This window comes from Astatotilapia calliptera, chromosome 11 (genome assembly GCF_900246225.1).
Source record: "Astatotilapia calliptera chromosome 11, fAstCal1.2, whole genome shotgun sequence".
Taxonomy (NCBI): domain Eukaryota; kingdom Metazoa; phylum Chordata; class Actinopteri; order Cichliformes; family Cichlidae; genus Astatotilapia; species Astatotilapia calliptera.
The window spans coordinates 6,718,525-6,735,703 of NC_039312.1; the positions used below are offsets into that span (position 1 = coordinate 6,718,525).

General features: G+C 42.9%; 3 protein-coding genes across 5 annotated transcripts; 2 read left to right on the forward strand and 1 right to left on the reverse strand.

The window, feature by feature from the left end:
- Positions 1-707: 707 nt before the first annotated feature.
- On the reverse strand, positions 708-1,960 carry prss1 (serine protease 1). The gene is made up of 5 exons (XM_026185484.1): positions 1,875-1,960; positions 1,639-1,795; positions 1,249-1,502; positions 1,024-1,160; positions 708-938 (listed from the first exon to the last, which is right to left on the reverse strand). The coding sequence occupies exons 1-5, from the start codon at positions 1,912-1,914 to the stop codon at positions 789-791; spliced, it is 738 nt and encodes a 245-aa protein (XP_026041269.1). The 5' UTR covers positions 1,915-1,960; the 3' UTR covers positions 708-788.
- A 3,804-nt stretch (positions 1,961-5,764) lies between these two features.
- LOC113032128 (myb-related transcription factor, partner of profilin) lies at positions 5,765-9,974 on the forward strand. 3 transcript variants are annotated; one of them, XM_026184808.1, is made up of 4 exons: positions 5,765-5,961; positions 6,666-6,980; positions 7,613-8,065; positions 8,173-9,974. In XM_026184808.1, exons 2-4 carry the CDS (start codon positions 6,725-6,727, stop codon positions 9,021-9,023), a joined length of 1,560 nt encoding a protein of 519 aa, XP_026040593.1. In that variant the 5' UTR covers positions 5,765-5,961; positions 6,666-6,724; the 3' UTR covers positions 9,024-9,974. The 3 variants fall into 3 exon arrangements, with proteins under 3 accessions (XP_026040593.1, XP_026040592.1, XP_026040594.1); XM_026184807.1 differs by having other exon boundaries at positions 5,765-6,980; XM_026184809.1 differs by having other exon boundaries at positions 5,767-6,980; positions 7,640-8,065.
- A 165-nt stretch (positions 9,975-10,139) lies between these two features.
- LOC113032127 (zinc finger protein 236) lies at positions 10,140-16,145 on the forward strand. The gene is made up of 2 exons (XM_026184806.1): positions 10,140-10,672; positions 10,937-16,145. The coding sequence occupies exons 1-2, from the start codon at positions 10,279-10,281 to the stop codon at positions 14,491-14,493; spliced, it is 3,951 nt and encodes a 1,316-aa protein (XP_026040591.1). The 5' UTR covers positions 10,140-10,278; the 3' UTR covers positions 14,494-16,145.
- The last annotated feature ends 1,034 nt before the right edge of the window (positions 16,146-17,179 follow it).

Below are 17,179 nucleotides of genomic sequence, written 5' to 3' on the forward strand. Positions count from 1 at the left end.
GTGTGTGTGTGTGTGTGTGTGACAGAGTTCAGTGAGACCGTGGAGGAGAGAGGGGAGAGGGGGCAGAATCGGGAGGGAGTTAAGCTTCCTGACAGCCTGATGGATGAAGCTGTCCTTCAGCCTGCTGGTCCTGGCCTGGAGACTCCGCAGTCTCCTCCCCGACGGCAGCAGCTTGAAGAAGCTTTGCATTGGGTATGTGATGTGTGATGTGTATATATATACTGTGCTGCCTGTGGATCTCTTTGGATAATTTGTTTTTATTATCTGTTTATGAAAAAAATTCCAGACTTACAGACCAAGAGTGTAAGACTGTGACTTCAATTTAAACATAAAATTATTGTTTTCTATAAAATGTATACACACTGCTGAATTAAAACCAATGACTTTAGAAAACTTTTATAGAGTCATTGACCAAAACAAATATTAATGTTTATAAGGTTAATTAATGCATTACCACTAAGTGATGAATGAAAAATTACAATTTTATTTATAAAGTAATCAATCTATGCAGCTCGCTGTGGTCTTAAATGTAAAGTAGTTAAAAAGAACTTAATTAAATCTTAAATACTAAAAAAAAATATAATTTTCATTTTTGAACCACTGTCTTATGCTAATTGTTAACAACATGTGTGATTATGATTTATCTGCTTTACTGATGATTCTTGTCATGATTTACCCAACAGCACAAAACAAGGAACAACATGAAATGATGTTGACTATTTATTTATTTGAATCAGATTTCATAGTTAATTATACAAGAAACTTTAGTTAGAAAACTGTAGTTTCATTTAGTTGTTAGCCATGGTGTTGTTGATCCAGCTGTTGTAGTTGCAGACCTTGGTGTAGACTCCAGGCCTGTTCCTCTGAGCACAGCCGTAACCCCAGGACACAATACCCTGCAGCCGGCCATTGCACACGACGGGGCCACCGGAGTCACCCTGAGGCACAGAAAAGACAAGTGTGAGCAGAGGTGTTCTGAAGTTTGGTTTGTCCTAAAACAGTCAGGATGGCTTTAGCTCATACCTGGCAGGAGTCCTTGCCTCCCTCAAGGAATCCAGCACAGAACATGTTGTTGGTGATCTCTCCAGGATAGGAGTTCCTGCAGTCTGTGTCACTCAGGATGGGGGCATTCAGGCACATCAGACGGTCAGGGTAGTTGCCTAGAAGGGGCGGGAAAAAAGTTAAAAGTTATACAACTCATACATCAACATTTACACTTTTTTTTCTGAATGTGTGACTTTGACTCACTTCCACTGGTGCTGGTGTTGCCCCATCCAGAGATCAGACAGGAGGTGCCGGCACTGGCACAGCCAGAGGGCAGGGACACGGTGTTGACGTAGCTGTTCAGGGTGGCGGGGGTGCTCAGCTTGATCAGCATGATGTCGTTATCCAGGTTGTAGCTGTTGTAGCTTTGGTGACGAATGACCCTGGAAGAGCTGATGAACTGCTCAGTGCCCTCATTGACAGCAATGTTGTGCTCACCAAGGCGCAACTGGATGCTTCTGCAGGGAGAGCCAGAAGAGGAATGTATTCAAGTAAAGTGTCTACTTGTTTGGTTAGTATGCCCTTTTAGAGGGGTTAGCAGCCCTGCGTGCATTTTTTCATTAGATTAATTTGATGAATGCTCTCTGTACTTACGACTGGTAGCAGTGAGCAGCAGACACGACCCAGGAGCTGGAGATCAGGGAGCCTCCACAGAAGTGATAGCCAACGTTCAGAGAAACCATGTAGGGCACAGAGTTCTTTGTGCACTCATAGCCTCCAATGATCTTGTCATCGTCAATGGGAGCAGCATCTGCAATACAGAAGGAGAGTTCCAGTGTTAAACTCTCTGTTCAAATGATCAAATCGAGAAATTTTGTGCAAAGACTTACATGCTGCAGCAAACAGGGCAAGGAGAATGAAGTACTTCATGTTTGTTTTCTGTGCCTGCAAATCTACACATAGCAGAGGAGCGTGCAGCAGCCTTATATACAGATGTGCAGCCCAGCTTCACAGCTCTTTATCTCAGTCATGCTCCCACGTATTTTTCCATGTGCCATGCACACTGATTAAATATTAGCCCACCTGGGAAACAGCAGCATGTTTAAAGATAAAATATATATATATATTTTTTTCCTTTTACTTATCACATCTTGCTAAATTGTCACTCTGCAACATGTTATGTTTTATCCTACATGAGCACTTTTAAGATCACTTCAATGACGGTTTTCGCTGACACACTATGTACAAATTACTGGAGAAATATTTACTACAACCTATTTAATTTTGCCTAATTTTATTAAGTTTGTAGTTAATCATACTTTTTAAAAACCTTTTTGTGCCCAACAAAGAAACCAAGAACAAGTCAACATGTTAAAGTTCAGCGCATGAGTGTGACTTATACAACAGTTTTTAGCATGACATGTAAAGTTTTGGTGGGTTTTTTCCCCTCTTCTTTCTTCACAGAAGAAAGAACACAGATTCTTGCATTCTTTGATTTAAAGCCAATGCTTTACAGTAGGCAACATTTTTCTGATAATAGCCATTTGGTTTTCAGGTGCTTTTTTGCTTCCTTGGCATAATAGCATTAGTTAACTCCTCCCAGTAAACAACACACTCAGGCTGAAGGCTTTTGACACTCACAGTCCAGTGAAGCTTTTACAGTAATTTCACCTGACAGCTTTTAAAATCCTCCTTAGGTTTTGTTTTTTTTTTATTAAAAAAACAACATTTACTTTCCTTAACAGCTCCATCCTCCTCATGACCAATCAGGCCATTTAACATGTTTTTATAGAGAAACTTAAAATGCCACTTGTTATGTACACGTTGCTTGTGTTAAGTTGGACCAGCATTTTGCCTAGGAAATATTCCTCAGAGGTTTTGGTTCATGATAGCATGAAACAGATTTGTCAGCTGCACATCCATGATGTGAATCTTCCTTTCCCCAAAGGTGCTCTACTTCATTGAGATCTGGTGACTGTGTTGATCATTTGAGTACAGTGAACTCACTGTCATGTAGAAGAAAACAATTTCACATGATTTGAAGTTTGTGACATGGTTTGTGATACTGGTGGAAGAAGCTATCAGAAGTCAGGTGCACTGTGGCCATAAAGGCAGGCTGTGGTGTTTAAACAATGCTCAGCTGGTATTAAGACCCCTAATGGGACCTGGGGTGGTTTTCTGCTATTCATGTGCATTCAACATGTGCATTCAGAAATGCTCTTCTGCATATCTTGGTTGAAATGACTGGTTATTTGATTCTGGCTGTTCTCCTGTTTCCTCTGACATCAATAGGACACTGCTGCTCATTGAATATTTTCTTCTTTTTGACTATTCTCTGTAAATCCTAGAGATGGATATGCAGAAAAATCCTGCAGATCCCAGTATGTCTGTGAAAACTAGGTCTAACCTGTTTGACACCAACACGTATGCCACGGTCAAAGTAACTTTGACCTTTCTTCTGATACTAAGTTTGAACTTCAGCAGGTCGTCTTAACCATGTCTTACATGCTTAAATACAGGGACGTGCAGAGAGGTTTAAAGGGGCGGGTGCTCAAAGTTAAAAAGGGGCACATTGAACCATGCTGAATAACAACAACACACATTCATCAAGAATCTAATATGGGAAGGGCAGGGCTGTGTTGATCTGAGACTGTAGACATTAAAAAGTCCACAGGAGAGATGGTAGCTGATTAAACAAGTGTCATGAGATAATAACAAAATGCAAAGATTGGTGACAGCGCTTGGAACCATAAGGCAACGAAAAACTGTGACATAAACTCGGCTCTGCCTGTGAATCACTCTTTGCTTCTCTTCTTCCTTCCTTCCCATCATTTCATATATCACTCTCCACTTGCTGTCTATCTGAGAACAAGGCACAACTTGCTATTGCAATAAACTATAATCTAATTATCCACACCTAACAACTCTTGCACTTAATCTATAATAAAATGATGACAGAAAAATGTTATAGCACTGCCTTTAGTAGCCTCATACAGCTCCTACTGTTTCCTCCTCATGTCCTTACCAGCCATGTCTGCACAATGTTATATCATGAGTAATATTTTTTTAAATCCAGCTAAATAAAACACACACATGCACACACAGTGACATTTTAGACCTTCTTCAGAATACTGTATATACTATGGGCATCCTTACATTATTATTTATTACTAGAGCTACAATAATAAAGCAATGAGGAGGGGGAAGTAATAAATATGAAATAATGTATTTATGATGATTCCATTTGTTTCACTATCCACTCTGTGCAGGGCAAAGCTTATTACATTTTTAAACTGTAGAGATACAATCATTTTACTGCTGTAAAATCCAACTTTTGTCTTATTTAAAATATAAATCTAATATAATCTGCTTCTTAATGTATGTTCTTTAAAATACAGCGTGTGTTTTTTAATATATTATAATTATAATTATTATTATGTGGACATGCATATTAGATCGTTTTTTAGTGAAATATAATCCCTCCAGAAAGGCAGGAAATGCCCAGAAACTTACTTTAAAACTAAATATGTTCCCTAAAACGGTGACAGAGCTACAGACCCATGACAGCCAGGTAGCCAGCAGCTATGACCAGCACTACTTGTGCAGTTAATAAAAGGACAGGTAATGTTTGTCGCGCTGTTGCACACACAGCACGCTCGTTTGTTTCAGTTCGTCAGTTGCAACAAGACAGCTTACCAACGTGTACGTAATAAGCGAATACTCCTGGGTGCTACACACTACAGTGTACGCTGTACACCTACTTACTGGGTTTGTCGCATCAGTCTGTGTCTCTGAGTTAACTTGTGTTTCTCCTACAGCTCCGGACCGCAAAAAATGCGCGTGCTCTTTGTGAGCTCGTTCCCGGCTCGTAACCAGCGCGATCATTGGTTAAATGTGATCATGTGACTGATGCAAGCCAGATCCTTTTAGATTAGATTAGATTAGATTAGATTAGATTAGATAGAACTTTATTAATCCCTCGGGTGGGTTCCTCTGGGAAATTCGATTTCCAAAAAAGCACAGCACCGACAGAAGTTACAGAGTTACAGAATATTATATATATATATATATGTATATATATATATATATATATATATATATATATATATATATATATATATATATATATATATATATATATATATATACACACACACACACACATATATATAAATACAGAGACAATATAAATAAAATATACGAAGGGGATAAATAGAATAAATAGGAATAAAAATAAAAATACAAGTGAATTGCACATTTCAAGTATTGAGTCTATTGCACCGTTGACTATTTAGCAAAACTATGATTAATAGTTAAATATTATTGTTGAGGGGCACAGACAGGACTCCGCACGCACACACACATAAAAAAAATAAATAAATAAATAAAAAAAATTTAAAAGTTGCCTCAACAAAAGGGCACTTTGGGCACTCATCAGGAAAGGGGCGGGTGCTCAAGCCCCTCTAGCCCCCCCCCCTCTGCACGTCCCTGCTTAAATACACTGAGTTGCTGCTATGTGATTGGCTAATTTGACATGTGCGTTAATCAGAAGGTGAACAGGTTAACCTAATGAAGTGGCAGGAGAAAACAAAATAGCTTAAAACAAAATAGAAAGGGCAATCACAATAACAAAGTGTAATATATAAAACTGTTCGTACTTTCAGAACTGAGAGTTTTCGGGAGTTTATAAAAATATCATGAACGACACAAAGCAGAAAACAAAAGAGACGTTTTATTAATAAAAGTAAAATTAAAAACCCTCCAAGTCATCTGTATACTGTGTGACATCGCGATGTGCCTGTCCATCATCGTTAAACGGATGAATTGATAGCTCTTCAGCTGATTGGTCCTGAGCTTGCACCTTCAATGACGTCAACAACAAGCGACTGTCCTCGGTCTGTTTGTCGGCTGCTGAGCTAACAGCTGCACCGATTGTGTTTTGGTTTGCTTTTGCCTCCCATGTGCCCTTATCATGAGGTAAGAAACACAACAGCGTCAGCTTTCCAATCGCGTCGGCTAGCTTGTCAGTGGGAGTTCCGACAGAGCTGCCGCTCCACCTGAAGCTGCGGTAGCCTGTTAGCTTAACAACTAGCTCCATCCCAAGACCAGCACCTAATGTATGCGGAATGCGCAACCATTGCGGATGTGGTGCAGAAAGAAATGCGCATCGATGCGACATATCGCAGACGTGGAGATTACAGGGGGAAAGCAAACGTAGCCGTTCTGGTTCTCGACATAGTTGTAAGCAGCATTTTTTGATGGATTTCAGACCTGGGAGGCGATCCTCTGCCCTGATGTTTCGACTCGGTGTTAAACAAGTGGACGTTTAGATACAGCACTCAGCCTTCTTCTGGTGTTTTACACACTGCACTTAGGTTTGCATTAACATGTCAGTACTGGTGGAAATGATAGAAATGGATTTTAGAGGTTGGAGCTAGCGATCAATCAGACAATGTTATTTTGTATCTCTCTACAACAATGATTTAAGCAGCTTTAATAAATGTGCTAAAGCGGGTTTAAGACTGCTTTAACTTTACGTTTCCTGAGAACCACCTCCCCCTCGCACTTTTAGTGTGTGGCAGCTGTACCCTTAAAAGGTTGATAGTTATGTGTACACAGAAGAGTTGTATTGTCTTCAGCAGTAGGTTCACCTCTGCTTTGAACTTTTGTTAATGGGGCAGAAGCTGTCAGTATCAGAATTGGCCCGCCAGTCAGTTCTGCTGTAAATCAGGTCTGATCCATGACTGAGTACTACGAGGAGGGGGGGCTGCTGTACGAGCAATCACCTCCCATGCACATCAAAGTGGAGTCTCCGGAGGGACCCTTTGGGGGGGGAGCCTCAGAGAACGGCTTCCCCCGGGAGGATGAGGATTCGGAGGGCAGCTGCGACCAGAGCAGCGGATTACCCGGAGGACTCCCCTTCAACGTTGTGGTGGTGCATCCAAACATCATGGCACCTGGCATGTCCTCAGATGACCTTTTGTCCATTGAACAAAGTAAGCATATTTGTAACAGCAGAGATTCCTGAGGCACTCTATTGGTCTGAATTATAAAGATATTGATTAAAAGTTGTAAAAATATAAAAGAACTGGAGCAATAGAGCAAAAAAAAAAAGAAAAAAAAAAGAAAATACAAGCTACTGTTGATCAGATGAAGACTGGGTCGTTGTTTTGTTTTTTATCTGCAGTTGTTTTATATTTTGGCAACTTTTATTAACTATCTTTATAATTCCAACAAACAGGAGTCTGTTTGCTTTTATGCTGTTGATTTGCCCTGCTGATGAGCACCTGTTTAGAGTAATTCTAAACATGTGCATGGCACATGGAAAACGGAGTTCTTTCTTTTTATCTTTTTTGTAAACCAGCCATACTCCTAATGGAAATCCTTGTGAAATTATTGTCACCCTTAGTCAGCAAAATCATCTGGATTATGCAAAAAATACTTTTTATTATTGTTAGAAAATGTGTAGCTACATTTTAGTGATGGAAGAAAATTCTGATGTCACAGGGCTCAGAGGTTTGCCAAGAGTTGTTGTACTTGCCCATGTTGTTGTTTAGCACAGTTAAAATAAGACTGCTAAAGCTCTTGACACTTATATTTATATATTTATTTTTTTCTTTCCCATTTGGCTTTCCTCTCAATTTTCTCTTGACAGACCGAGCTATGTCAGCTGCACTGGCTGCTGGCGGCGCAGGAAAAAGAAAGAGTCGCTTCAGCGGAGCGGAGCTTGAAGTGCTGGTGTCCGAAGTTACTCGGTGCGAAGGAGAACTCTTTGGTCCGGCAGGGAGGCTCCGGCGACGTGAAAGAGAGCGCATCTGGGCAGGGATCCTGGAGAGAGTAAATGCTGTTTCCAGAGTCCCGCGAACCCTTAGAGAGGTGAAGAAGCGCTGGGATGACTTAAAGAGGCGCAATGGGGGCAGACTGGCGGATGCCCGCCACCGCAGCTGTTACCTGCCATCTAGCAGAGGGACCTCAATGCTCGGGCGTCCTTCTCAGCCAAGCCCCAGGCTTCAGCAAGCCAGACAGAAGCAAAGCACCAGACCAAAGCCCAGTTTTCCATGCTTCGCTGACTCTGATACAGGTAAACTGTTGTCTGAGAACTGGGTTTCTTTTTAGATTTTTAAATGCAACTAATTTCAACAATGCTTGTGTCCATTTTTATTAATAAATTAACTAATTTATTTTCAGGTGTAGGAATGGAAGGATCAGAGAGAGATTGTTTGGAGAAAGATGAGGACAATCTTGAGCGTGACAGAGACATAGGAGAACCTGAGTGTGAACCTGTAGAGAACAGTATGGAGGACAAACTGGGATTAGGCCTTGGTCTGGGAATAGGACCACCCCCTCCATCAGAACGATGGCTGCCACCTTCTCCTCTCTACAGTGCTCCTTTCCTCAATGGTAGCCCGCAACCCAGCAGTCCTCAGCCATCCCTTGGAGCACAGCAGGGTCCTCTTGAAGCCCCTCTACGGAGTTCCTGGCTCGAAGATGAGCTACGAGGGTTGGGGGAAGCTGCAATTCAGCTTGGAAATCGGGTAGAAAAGAGTCTGCGGGAGTTTGGCGAAGGTTTCAGACAGGACATGAGAACACTTGTCACTTCACAAGAGGCATTAGCAGTCAGTCTACAACAAAACAATGTCCTCTTGCAAAGGCTCTTAGGAGTGCTTGAGGCCCAGCAGCAACCACAGCCACAGCAACATCGTGTACAAGCGCACCAATCACAAACACCTCAGCAGCACTTACAGCCACAGCCAGTTCAGCAGCAGCTGCAGCACACAGAATCACAACAACAGCAAATCGAAACACCACAGCAGTCACAGCTACAGCAGTCACAACAACATCAAACACAAATACAGCAGCAACCACAGGTCAGCCAGCATTCAAATAACCAGTCATCTGTAGCTGTTGTACCTGCACCATCATCCCCGGACATGCACGAGTGCACTTTTTCCTCCGATCCACCCACAGACACAAATGGAAGTATGCAGCGACCACGGCGAGGAAGAGCTGTTGACCACAGACGCAGGAGACGGCGCTGAGGAGAATGTATTCAGAAACTCTATAAACTGCATACCATCTGTATTTGATGTTTCAAAATGTGACAAACAAATGATGCTCTTTTTCTACTGACAGTATTTCAGTAACAATAGTTGTTTGGAGTGCTATGCCGTACTCTGGATCCATCTCGCACTTAGGTTTGTATTCAGACAGGACTGAAGCAGATATGAAAATTAGACACTTGAGATCATAGGTGGCCTTAACATTAGATTGGTTTCTCAGACATGTGTACATACTCATGTTCTAAAAGACTCTTAAAAACAGTGACTCTGTTGAGTGGCAACTTCACTCGTGGACTTTAAGAACTCAGAAAAATGACATACTGTAGGCAGTGATGTTCAATATGCATGTCTCTGTACATGGTTTGCAGCAGAGCTGCAAAGCTCAATGATGCTCTTACTAGTTCAGTACTGACTCAGCTCTCCTGATACACTAACCATGTTGTCATAAAGTACCTGTAACCTGCTGTTATTACCATATATTGTAGCTATACAGCCATTGTAATTATCTGCTAATGTATGCTTGTGCTTTTCAACAGTTTTATGGTACATAATTTTCCAACTTTGGTTGGACAATAAAGCTAGACTGTGTTCTGTTCAGTGCGTTTTGAGACAAAAATGATGTATTCAGAAGAACCGAGACTTTTTGGGATATATTTAAAAACAAAAAAGACACCATGACAAATACATCACAGTATGTTTTGGGTTTAAAATCCTATGTTTATGGTTGAATTTAAAAGCATACATAAGTATGTAGGAGCTATTTATGGTAATCTTGCATGCAGTGACATGGATGTATTTGTAAATAGTTGCAAAGAAACAGATTATTGCCATCACTTAAGTAGTTTTGCACAGGCTATATTTTGTAGATAGCTACTGTTCTGATGAAATGTAACTAAACTTAATAAAAGACAGACATGGACTCCAAATAAACCCAGCCAATCACTTGTGGATTTGTCACCGCATATAAAAAAAATAATAATAAAATATCAGGGCTAATGTTGAAAAGTTAAGCTGATTTGATACAATTGTCAAGTGTTTATAAAAACAACTCCAAAACAGTAGTAAAGAGGAAACGCGTGATTTAACGTTTCAAAATATATTTACCGAAACGATGAAGTGAACCGTGCTGAGCGTAATTACCGTTTTATTTTGAAAGTTTCGACCGGAAATTTGATTCCTGACTAGCATGATCCTTGTGTGCTCTGGTCTGGACAAGGGGGTGCATGGGTGAAACATGGCCGCCGCAGACCCAGCGAAGTCTCCCAAACGGCAGAAAATAGCCGAGGAGGAGGTGGAAACATGTGGGGAGAAAACCGAGGCGGTGGAGTCGGGGTGCAGTGCACGGCAGAAAGATGAGAATACGTGTAATAAAACCGGGGGTAGCCCCAACGATGAGCAGAGAGCTGATGTTGGCAGCGACGGCGGCGGTTGTGTTGCCAGCCATTCGGAGGTTACTGTCGAGTCCGGTGCTGGAGCCGACAAAACGACATGCATTTTACCGGAGGACCTGAGAGCGGCTGAAAAAATGGCCGAGGCCAGTGGCAGTGACCAGCGTCCATTCGACTGGTCCGAGACTGAAGATGACGGCAAAGAAGCACAGACGCACGCGGAGGAAAACGATAAGTGTGGTATGCTAACATTGTTGATGTATTTTACCGTTAGCTTTAGCCTCCGGGGCTAACCTGAGCTGTAGCTCTCACTGCTGGTTCTGTTCTGCACTGTGAGTTCTGCTGACATTATTGACCACAGCACTCCGAAGCATCAGCCCTGCACCGCTGCTTGTTAAAGACGCTCATGATGCATATGCTAGGGTGCTGCATGCAGTTTGTCAGACTGTTTGTTTTTTAACTTGTTACTGTGCTGTTGTTTTTGTGTTTTTTTTTCTCTTGCAGACCTCAACAGTGTCTGTGAGGATGCTGAAGAGGTGCAGCAGGACAAGCGTGTTGACAGTGACATTGCCACAAATGCAGAAGAGCCACATGTGGAGGAGAAGAGCGCAGTTAAACCACAGAATAAGGATTTTGTGGGCGAAGTGGACGGCATAGAGGATGTGGTTGAAGACGATGAGGAGGCAGACCGAGGAGTGGATACTGATTTGACTGCTAAGCAGAAAAAGTGCCGCTTGGTCTGCAAAGAGTGCGGGAAGAGGTTCACCCGCCGCGAGACGTTCAACCTCCACCGGCACTTTCACGCGCATGAGGATGAGCTCACGCCCCTCACCTGCAAAGAATGCGGCCTTACCTTTCAGCACCGCAGCAGCCTCATCAAACACCGAAACGAACACAGGGAGAGTGAGGAGCCGCAGCTCATCACTCCAAAAAAGGAGGTGCAAATGATGGAGGAGGGCATTTTTCAGTGCGCAGAGTGTGAGAGGATATTCTCCACAGTCAGCCAGCTGAGGGACCACAACTGCAGCAATACAGTAGAAAAGCCTTACCACTGCCCCCTGTGCCGCCAGGATTTCCAGTTTAAGGTCTCCGTCACTAAGCACATGATGACCCACTCTCATGAGAGCGCCTTTACGTGCCAAGAGTGCAGTCAAACTTTCCCAAACACTACAGCCCTGCGCTTCCACCAGAGGTGTCACGCCGCCCTAAAGCCCTATGAATGCCCCGAATGCGGCATGGTTTTTAAACACTACTCCGTCATGGAAGACCATCGTCGCAAGCACACCGACAACAGCCGCTCTCACCTGTGCAACATCTGCGGTAAGACTTTCAAGTACAGCAGCCTCCTTCATCAGCATCAGTATCTGCACACAGGGCAGAAGCCCTTCCGCTGCCCCGAATGTGGGAAAAAATTTGCTTTTGCCCAGAACATGAAGGCGCACTGCCGCCAGCATAGACTGCGTGAAACCAACTCCTGTAGTGCACAGACCAGTAAGCAGGCCCCTGCTGCCGAACAGGAGGAGGTAAGAGGGCCGGGAAAGGAGAACGCACACCAGTGCGAGGAACCAAAACGCACATTTAACTGCCCCCTTTGTCCCCAGACATACTGTGCACCAGCTAACCTGAGAGCCCACATGCTCATTCATGAAGCAGAGTATGAAAAGCTGGAGAGATCCCCTCGACTCCCAAAGGATGTGAACAAGTACTGGGATAAGGGACACACCTGCCCACACTGTCCGTCCATTTATCGGGACGAGTCCAGTTTAAATGTGCATCTTTTAAGTGTCCACAAGTCTGTTTCACAGTATTTAGAAAGACTGGCTGCTCCACCTAAAAAACAATTCACTCCATTAACCAGTGATAATGTGCAGGTGAAGTGGAAAAGCGAAAGCATAAGTGTTAAGTCATACAAGTGTTCAGAGTGCGGAAAAACTTTCCGTCACCGTTCAGTGTTGGAACTGCATATGCGCATACATTCCAAGGACAAGCCTTACCAGTGTAAAGTGTGCGGCAAGGGCTTTAGATTCAGTAGCTATTTACAGCAGCATCTCATCATTCACACAGGCAAGAAGCCATACAAATGTTCAGACTGTGGGAAGGACTTTGCCTTCCTGCAGAACATGAGAACGCATCAAAAGCTGCATCAGGAAAAACCCTTCCGCTGCACCAGCTGCCGCAAAGGCTACAGCGACGAGATCCAGCTGCAGCACCACATGTTGTCACATAACGGTGACAAACCTCACAAGTGTGACCAGTGTGACAAAAGCTTCGGGTTAGCTTATCTGCTCCGTGATCACATGAACACCCACACAGGAGAGAGACCTCATCGCTGTGAAGAGTGTCACAAAACCTTTTCGTGGTTTAGTAGCCTGCTGGTACACCAGAAGATCCACGCTCGTAAGCGGCAGAGTTTCAGCCAGTACAGTTCTTTCCCAATGAGCTCTAGGATGAGGGGGCGGGGGAGGAGGGGTGGGAGGCCAGTGTGGGGATTTTCTAGACCTTTAGGAGGCTCAGGGATGACTACTCCTCAGCAGCTTTCTTATCCGGTTTCGGTAGTGAGAGACGCTGAGCTCCACAGGAGGGCAGTACAGCCGCCATCTTCCATGCATGCATCTCGCATGGATTTACAGAGCAGGCAGCAAAAGGAGCAGTGGCTGTCTGAGCTACACCCTCAGCCAGTGCAGTGGAAGGTAGATGGTGGGGAAGTAATGCCTGTTCCATCATCGCAGCACCAGCATGGAGCCCCACAGCAGACGCAGTTTGACAGCTCAGTGCTACAGCAGCACCATCGGACAAGTTCATCCTGGGCAGATATTCCTCTGATAAGTCAGTCAGGCTCCACGTCTGTTCAGAGTTTAGATTCGGCACACACAAAAGACGGCACGTCTTCTGTTGCCGCCTCTCACCTGGTGTCCGTGCCAAAAAAATCCAGCCCGTCAGCAGTGAACGAGATGGTGCAGCACAGGCAGCACAAGCCTGTTTCCTGGAGCAGCACTCCCACTTCTACAGTGCTAGCTTCCACAAGTTCTGTGCAACACGAATTTTCTGTTCCCTCCTCCTACATAGACGGAGCAGCTCTGTGGAGTGTCAGGCCTACTCCACTAGTAAATTCACAGGGCTCACCAAGTAAGCTCGGGCAAGAGCTTCAGCTGCCAAGATGGTCAGTTATCCCAGTGTCCTCACAAAAGGAGCCGTCAACACCTCCTAAGAAGGAGGACAGAGTGTGGGACTTGAGTAATCCTCAATTAATACCTTCGACTGTTAGCCAGCCAGAGAAGCCATGGAACGGCTGTGAGCCGCAAAAGCCATGGGCTTCTGGCTTAGCAGGTGCATCCACCTCAGCTCAAATAGACCAAAGCAGTGCTATGCCAATTTCCAGTCCCGTCTCTCATGGGGCCAGCAGCACCTTATGGGACATACAAACACCACCAGGAATTCCAAAGACTATAAACTCCACGGAGAAGTTAGTAAATAATCAAGATTTTCAGCTGCAGCAAAAGCAGGCGTCATCTGGCTGGGCCAATGTACAGACAGCAACACAGAAGGTTCCCATTTCTATTCAGTACGAGCCTCATCGTTTTGGACAGGGCATGGGAACACCAGTATGGGGCTTCCAAAACAACCCAGTGGGTCCTCAAACCCTGCTTTCTGGGCAACTCAAACCAGGGAATGGACCGGAGCTGCAGCAACAACCAATGGTAACAGGCACTCAAATAATCATAAATCAGCCTTCTCCTTTTTTCTCACCTCCACTTGCTCCGCTCCCTCCTCTTGCTTTGCCTGGCCCTCACCCTCTTCACTCTGTCGCAGTTGGTGCACTTCCAAGACCTCCACACCCAAATATTTTTTTCACACCACAGGCAGTCATGAGCGAGAGGCCACACATGCCACAGACCCTGTCCCTACCTCAACTTGCCCCGCGGACAGAAACTCACAAACTTGGATCTCGTTTGCCTTTTGCCCCTGAACGGCTTCTCCAGTGCATGATATGCGGGTGCTCTCTTCCTCGGGAGCTGGATCTACAAATGCATTACTTGCAACATGCACAAGGAGAGATTTGACATTTCTACTCTAGCAACAAGACTTAGTTTTAGTTTTTTGTTTGTTTTTGTAATAATTTTATTATTTGGTGGAACCTCATTTATCACACATGGATGAGCATCAGCAAAAAGATGGGGAAGGTGAAACATAGTTTAGCCTGTACACTTGTTACACATTTTAAGTCTTTTGGCTTCAGATTAGATTGCACAGTCAGGGTGTGTTTTGACATGAAGGGTGTGTACACGTGCCATTCAAAGTGTTTTGCTGTCTTTTAAAATGCATATCCCAGGTGCACAAAAAGTTATTTACAAAGAAATAGAACTGACTTAAGTCAGCACAAACAAATATCTATATACAAAACACAGTCTGCATGTTACCCTCTCTGTAACAGCTCACTGGAAAGAAAGCAAAAGCAACAGGTGGGCCCTGACCGCCTTCTCTTATACCCCATATCAGTCTCGGTCCACTGTTCTTCTTTTTCTTGCAGCAAATCCATGAGTACAGGCAAGTCCATCCCCAGATGTTTGTCCAGATTAATGAGGTTCTACTGTAAGGTCTACATTTCATTTATTGCCAATGACCTTTAGATTTAGATAATATTAGTACTTTTCTAGTTCCGGTCATATGTCCTGAATCATTTGTACTGTGTTTCTTCATGTACAGTATACTGTGTGCCTTTTTATGAGTACAGTCTGCATGTCTGCTGTCTTTGGTATCCTAGGCCTAGTTTGTGCTTATTAAGGTAGACTCAACAATGTGACCTCCCTCCCAAAATGCAGAGCAACTGTTTCAAAGATACTGTAAAGAAATGTGTGTGTTTTTGCTTTTGGAGAAGTGAGGGGGATTGTTGTGCTCACAGATTAGATTTGTCAGAACATAACAAGGAAAAAAAACTGTACACATACAGTATAATCCTCTTAGGGAGCACTTGTGATCACAGGGCCACTGGCCTGGTCCAAATATGCGACGAGTAAAACGCAAAACCATTTCTAATATGTAATTGTGATTTCACAGTAAGAGTTTTCTGTAACTGCAACACTTGGGGTGGCCATTGGGGATGGGGCAAATTGGCACCTTTACACAATTAACGACTGCTGACCAATAGCTCATTTTGTAAGAAATGTTAGACTTATGTGATGTTTTGTCATTAACATTTTTTTTTACAGTGGCAAGAAAGGAAAATAATTGGTTACATAATTTTTTGCTTCAATTGGTCCAGTCTGCATCTCTTACCAGAATAAGTATTTCAGATTGGAATGTACCCACGTTTGTAAAAATTAATTCCACTTTTTAGTGCGTAAATGTTTTGTTTTTGTTTTTTTGTGAATAATGAATGATCTCATTCCGTAACAGTAGATCTAGGTGAGTACATCATCACATCTCCTTCCGTTATGAAAATGGGCATTAGATTAGCTCTGGTGGCCCGCCAAGTGACTGACAATATTCATTACTGCTATCTGCTGTAGAAATAAACAAATGGTTCATATGTAAAAATAAAATGGAAAAAAAAAAGCCACAAAAAGAAGGAAAAGCAAAACAACTTCCTGTGCATTTCAACATTCATCGATTCAGAAACGTGCCCTTCTACCTCTATCCACTGTTTTAGCATGGAAGATTTTTCCCATGATGTCTACATATTGGATTAAAATAAAAACCTGCCTTTGATTATAAACTTGTGTGGTGCAGTACTTCACAGTTAGCATAAACCAGCATTAGCACTTGGACATTGCTATTATAGGGAACTCCTTAACCTTAATATGACAGGGTAGGATCAATTTTGAACATGTGCTATCAGATTTATTTTTCCTCCCCAGGAATTAGGTCACTGAATAATGGAAAGCTGTATGGGTTTGTGCATAACCCATGAAAATATGTTTTGCATTATAGGCTTTATTTATTGTGATTTTCTATGTTTAGTCATTACATTGTAATCTTTTTCACAGTTTAGAGACCCGGAGTAGCAAGATTTACTACTTGTAGGAGCCTTTAAATAGATATTTAATGCCGAATGAGACGATGAAAATGACTCTGTGAATGATGGGTTAACTCCTTCAATGAATAAACATATTAACTTATTTGGAGAAAAACCCCCCAGATAAAACGTGTATGAGAAACAAAGTCATGAAACATATTCCTGTATGAATTATTTAAAATGTGTTGATCTCTTGAGGACTGATGCAGTAAGAAAAAAGTTACAATGTTCTGTCGTGGAAATTGGCCAGGTGGTGGAGTTAAACTCAGTACCTTCTTGCTGTGAGGCAACTGTTTCAAACCACCTCACCACCATGCTGCCCTAAGCTTCAGTTCCACCAGTCAGTAGTGAAGTGCCAGAGTAAATGCCGTAAATAAACCAATGTATAAGAGCACTGGATAAACAGATTAAAAACCACGCTGAGATGACGTGATTAGTATGAGAATTAAAGAGATACTTTTAGTTTCTTATCAGCCATTCACATACTCTTGTTTAGTGGTGTGATTTTTGGGGAGTTGGACAGGGTTAGTGTCCAAGTTTGACAGTGTAATGAAATCTTCATATACCAAATACTTTTCTAGATTATTTTTTTTTTTAGAAGTTCAATCTGCCCACTTTCAAGCTTTTTCATTTTACATTGAAATTGCAATTTTTGAACATAATTATATCTCAAAAACCATTAACAATTAAAAGCCTGAAAATTTCCGTGGTCTTTGGAGAGGAGCCTCCAAAGA

Bases quoted from the DNA above. Each gene is read 5' to 3' on its own strand.
- LOC113032127 (XM_026184806.1), top strand. From the start codon at position 10,279: ATGGCCGCCGCAGACCCAGCGAAGTCTCCCAAACGGCAGAAAATAGCC. The intron at 10,673-10,936 runs GTATGCTAACAT...TTTCTCTTGCAG, and splicing joins GGAGGAAAACGATAAGTGTG to ACCTCAACAGTGTCTGTGAG.
- LOC113032128 (XM_026184807.1), top strand. From the start codon at position 6,725: ATGACTGAGTACTACGAGGAGGGGGGGCTGCTGTACGAGCAATCACCT. The intron at 6,981-7,612 runs GTAAGCATATTT...CTTTCCCATTTG, and splicing joins CCTTTTGTCCATTGAACAAA to GCTTTCCTCTCAATTTTCTC. The intron at 8,066-8,172 runs GTAAACTGTTGT...ATTTATTTTCAG, and splicing joins CTTCGCTGACTCTGATACAG to GTGTAGGAATGGAAGGATCA.
- prss1 (XM_026185484.1), bottom strand. From the start codon at position 1,914: ATGAAGTACTTCATTCTCCTTGCCCTGTTTGCTGCAGCAT. The intron at 1,503-1,638 runs GTAAGTACAGAG...CTCTCCCTGCAG, and splicing joins GCTGCTCACTGCTACCAGTC to AAGCATCCAGTTGCGCCTTG. The intron at 1,161-1,248 runs GTGAGTCAAAGT...CGCCCCTTCTAG, and splicing joins CAACACCAGCACCAGTGGAA to GCAACTACCCTGACCGTCTG.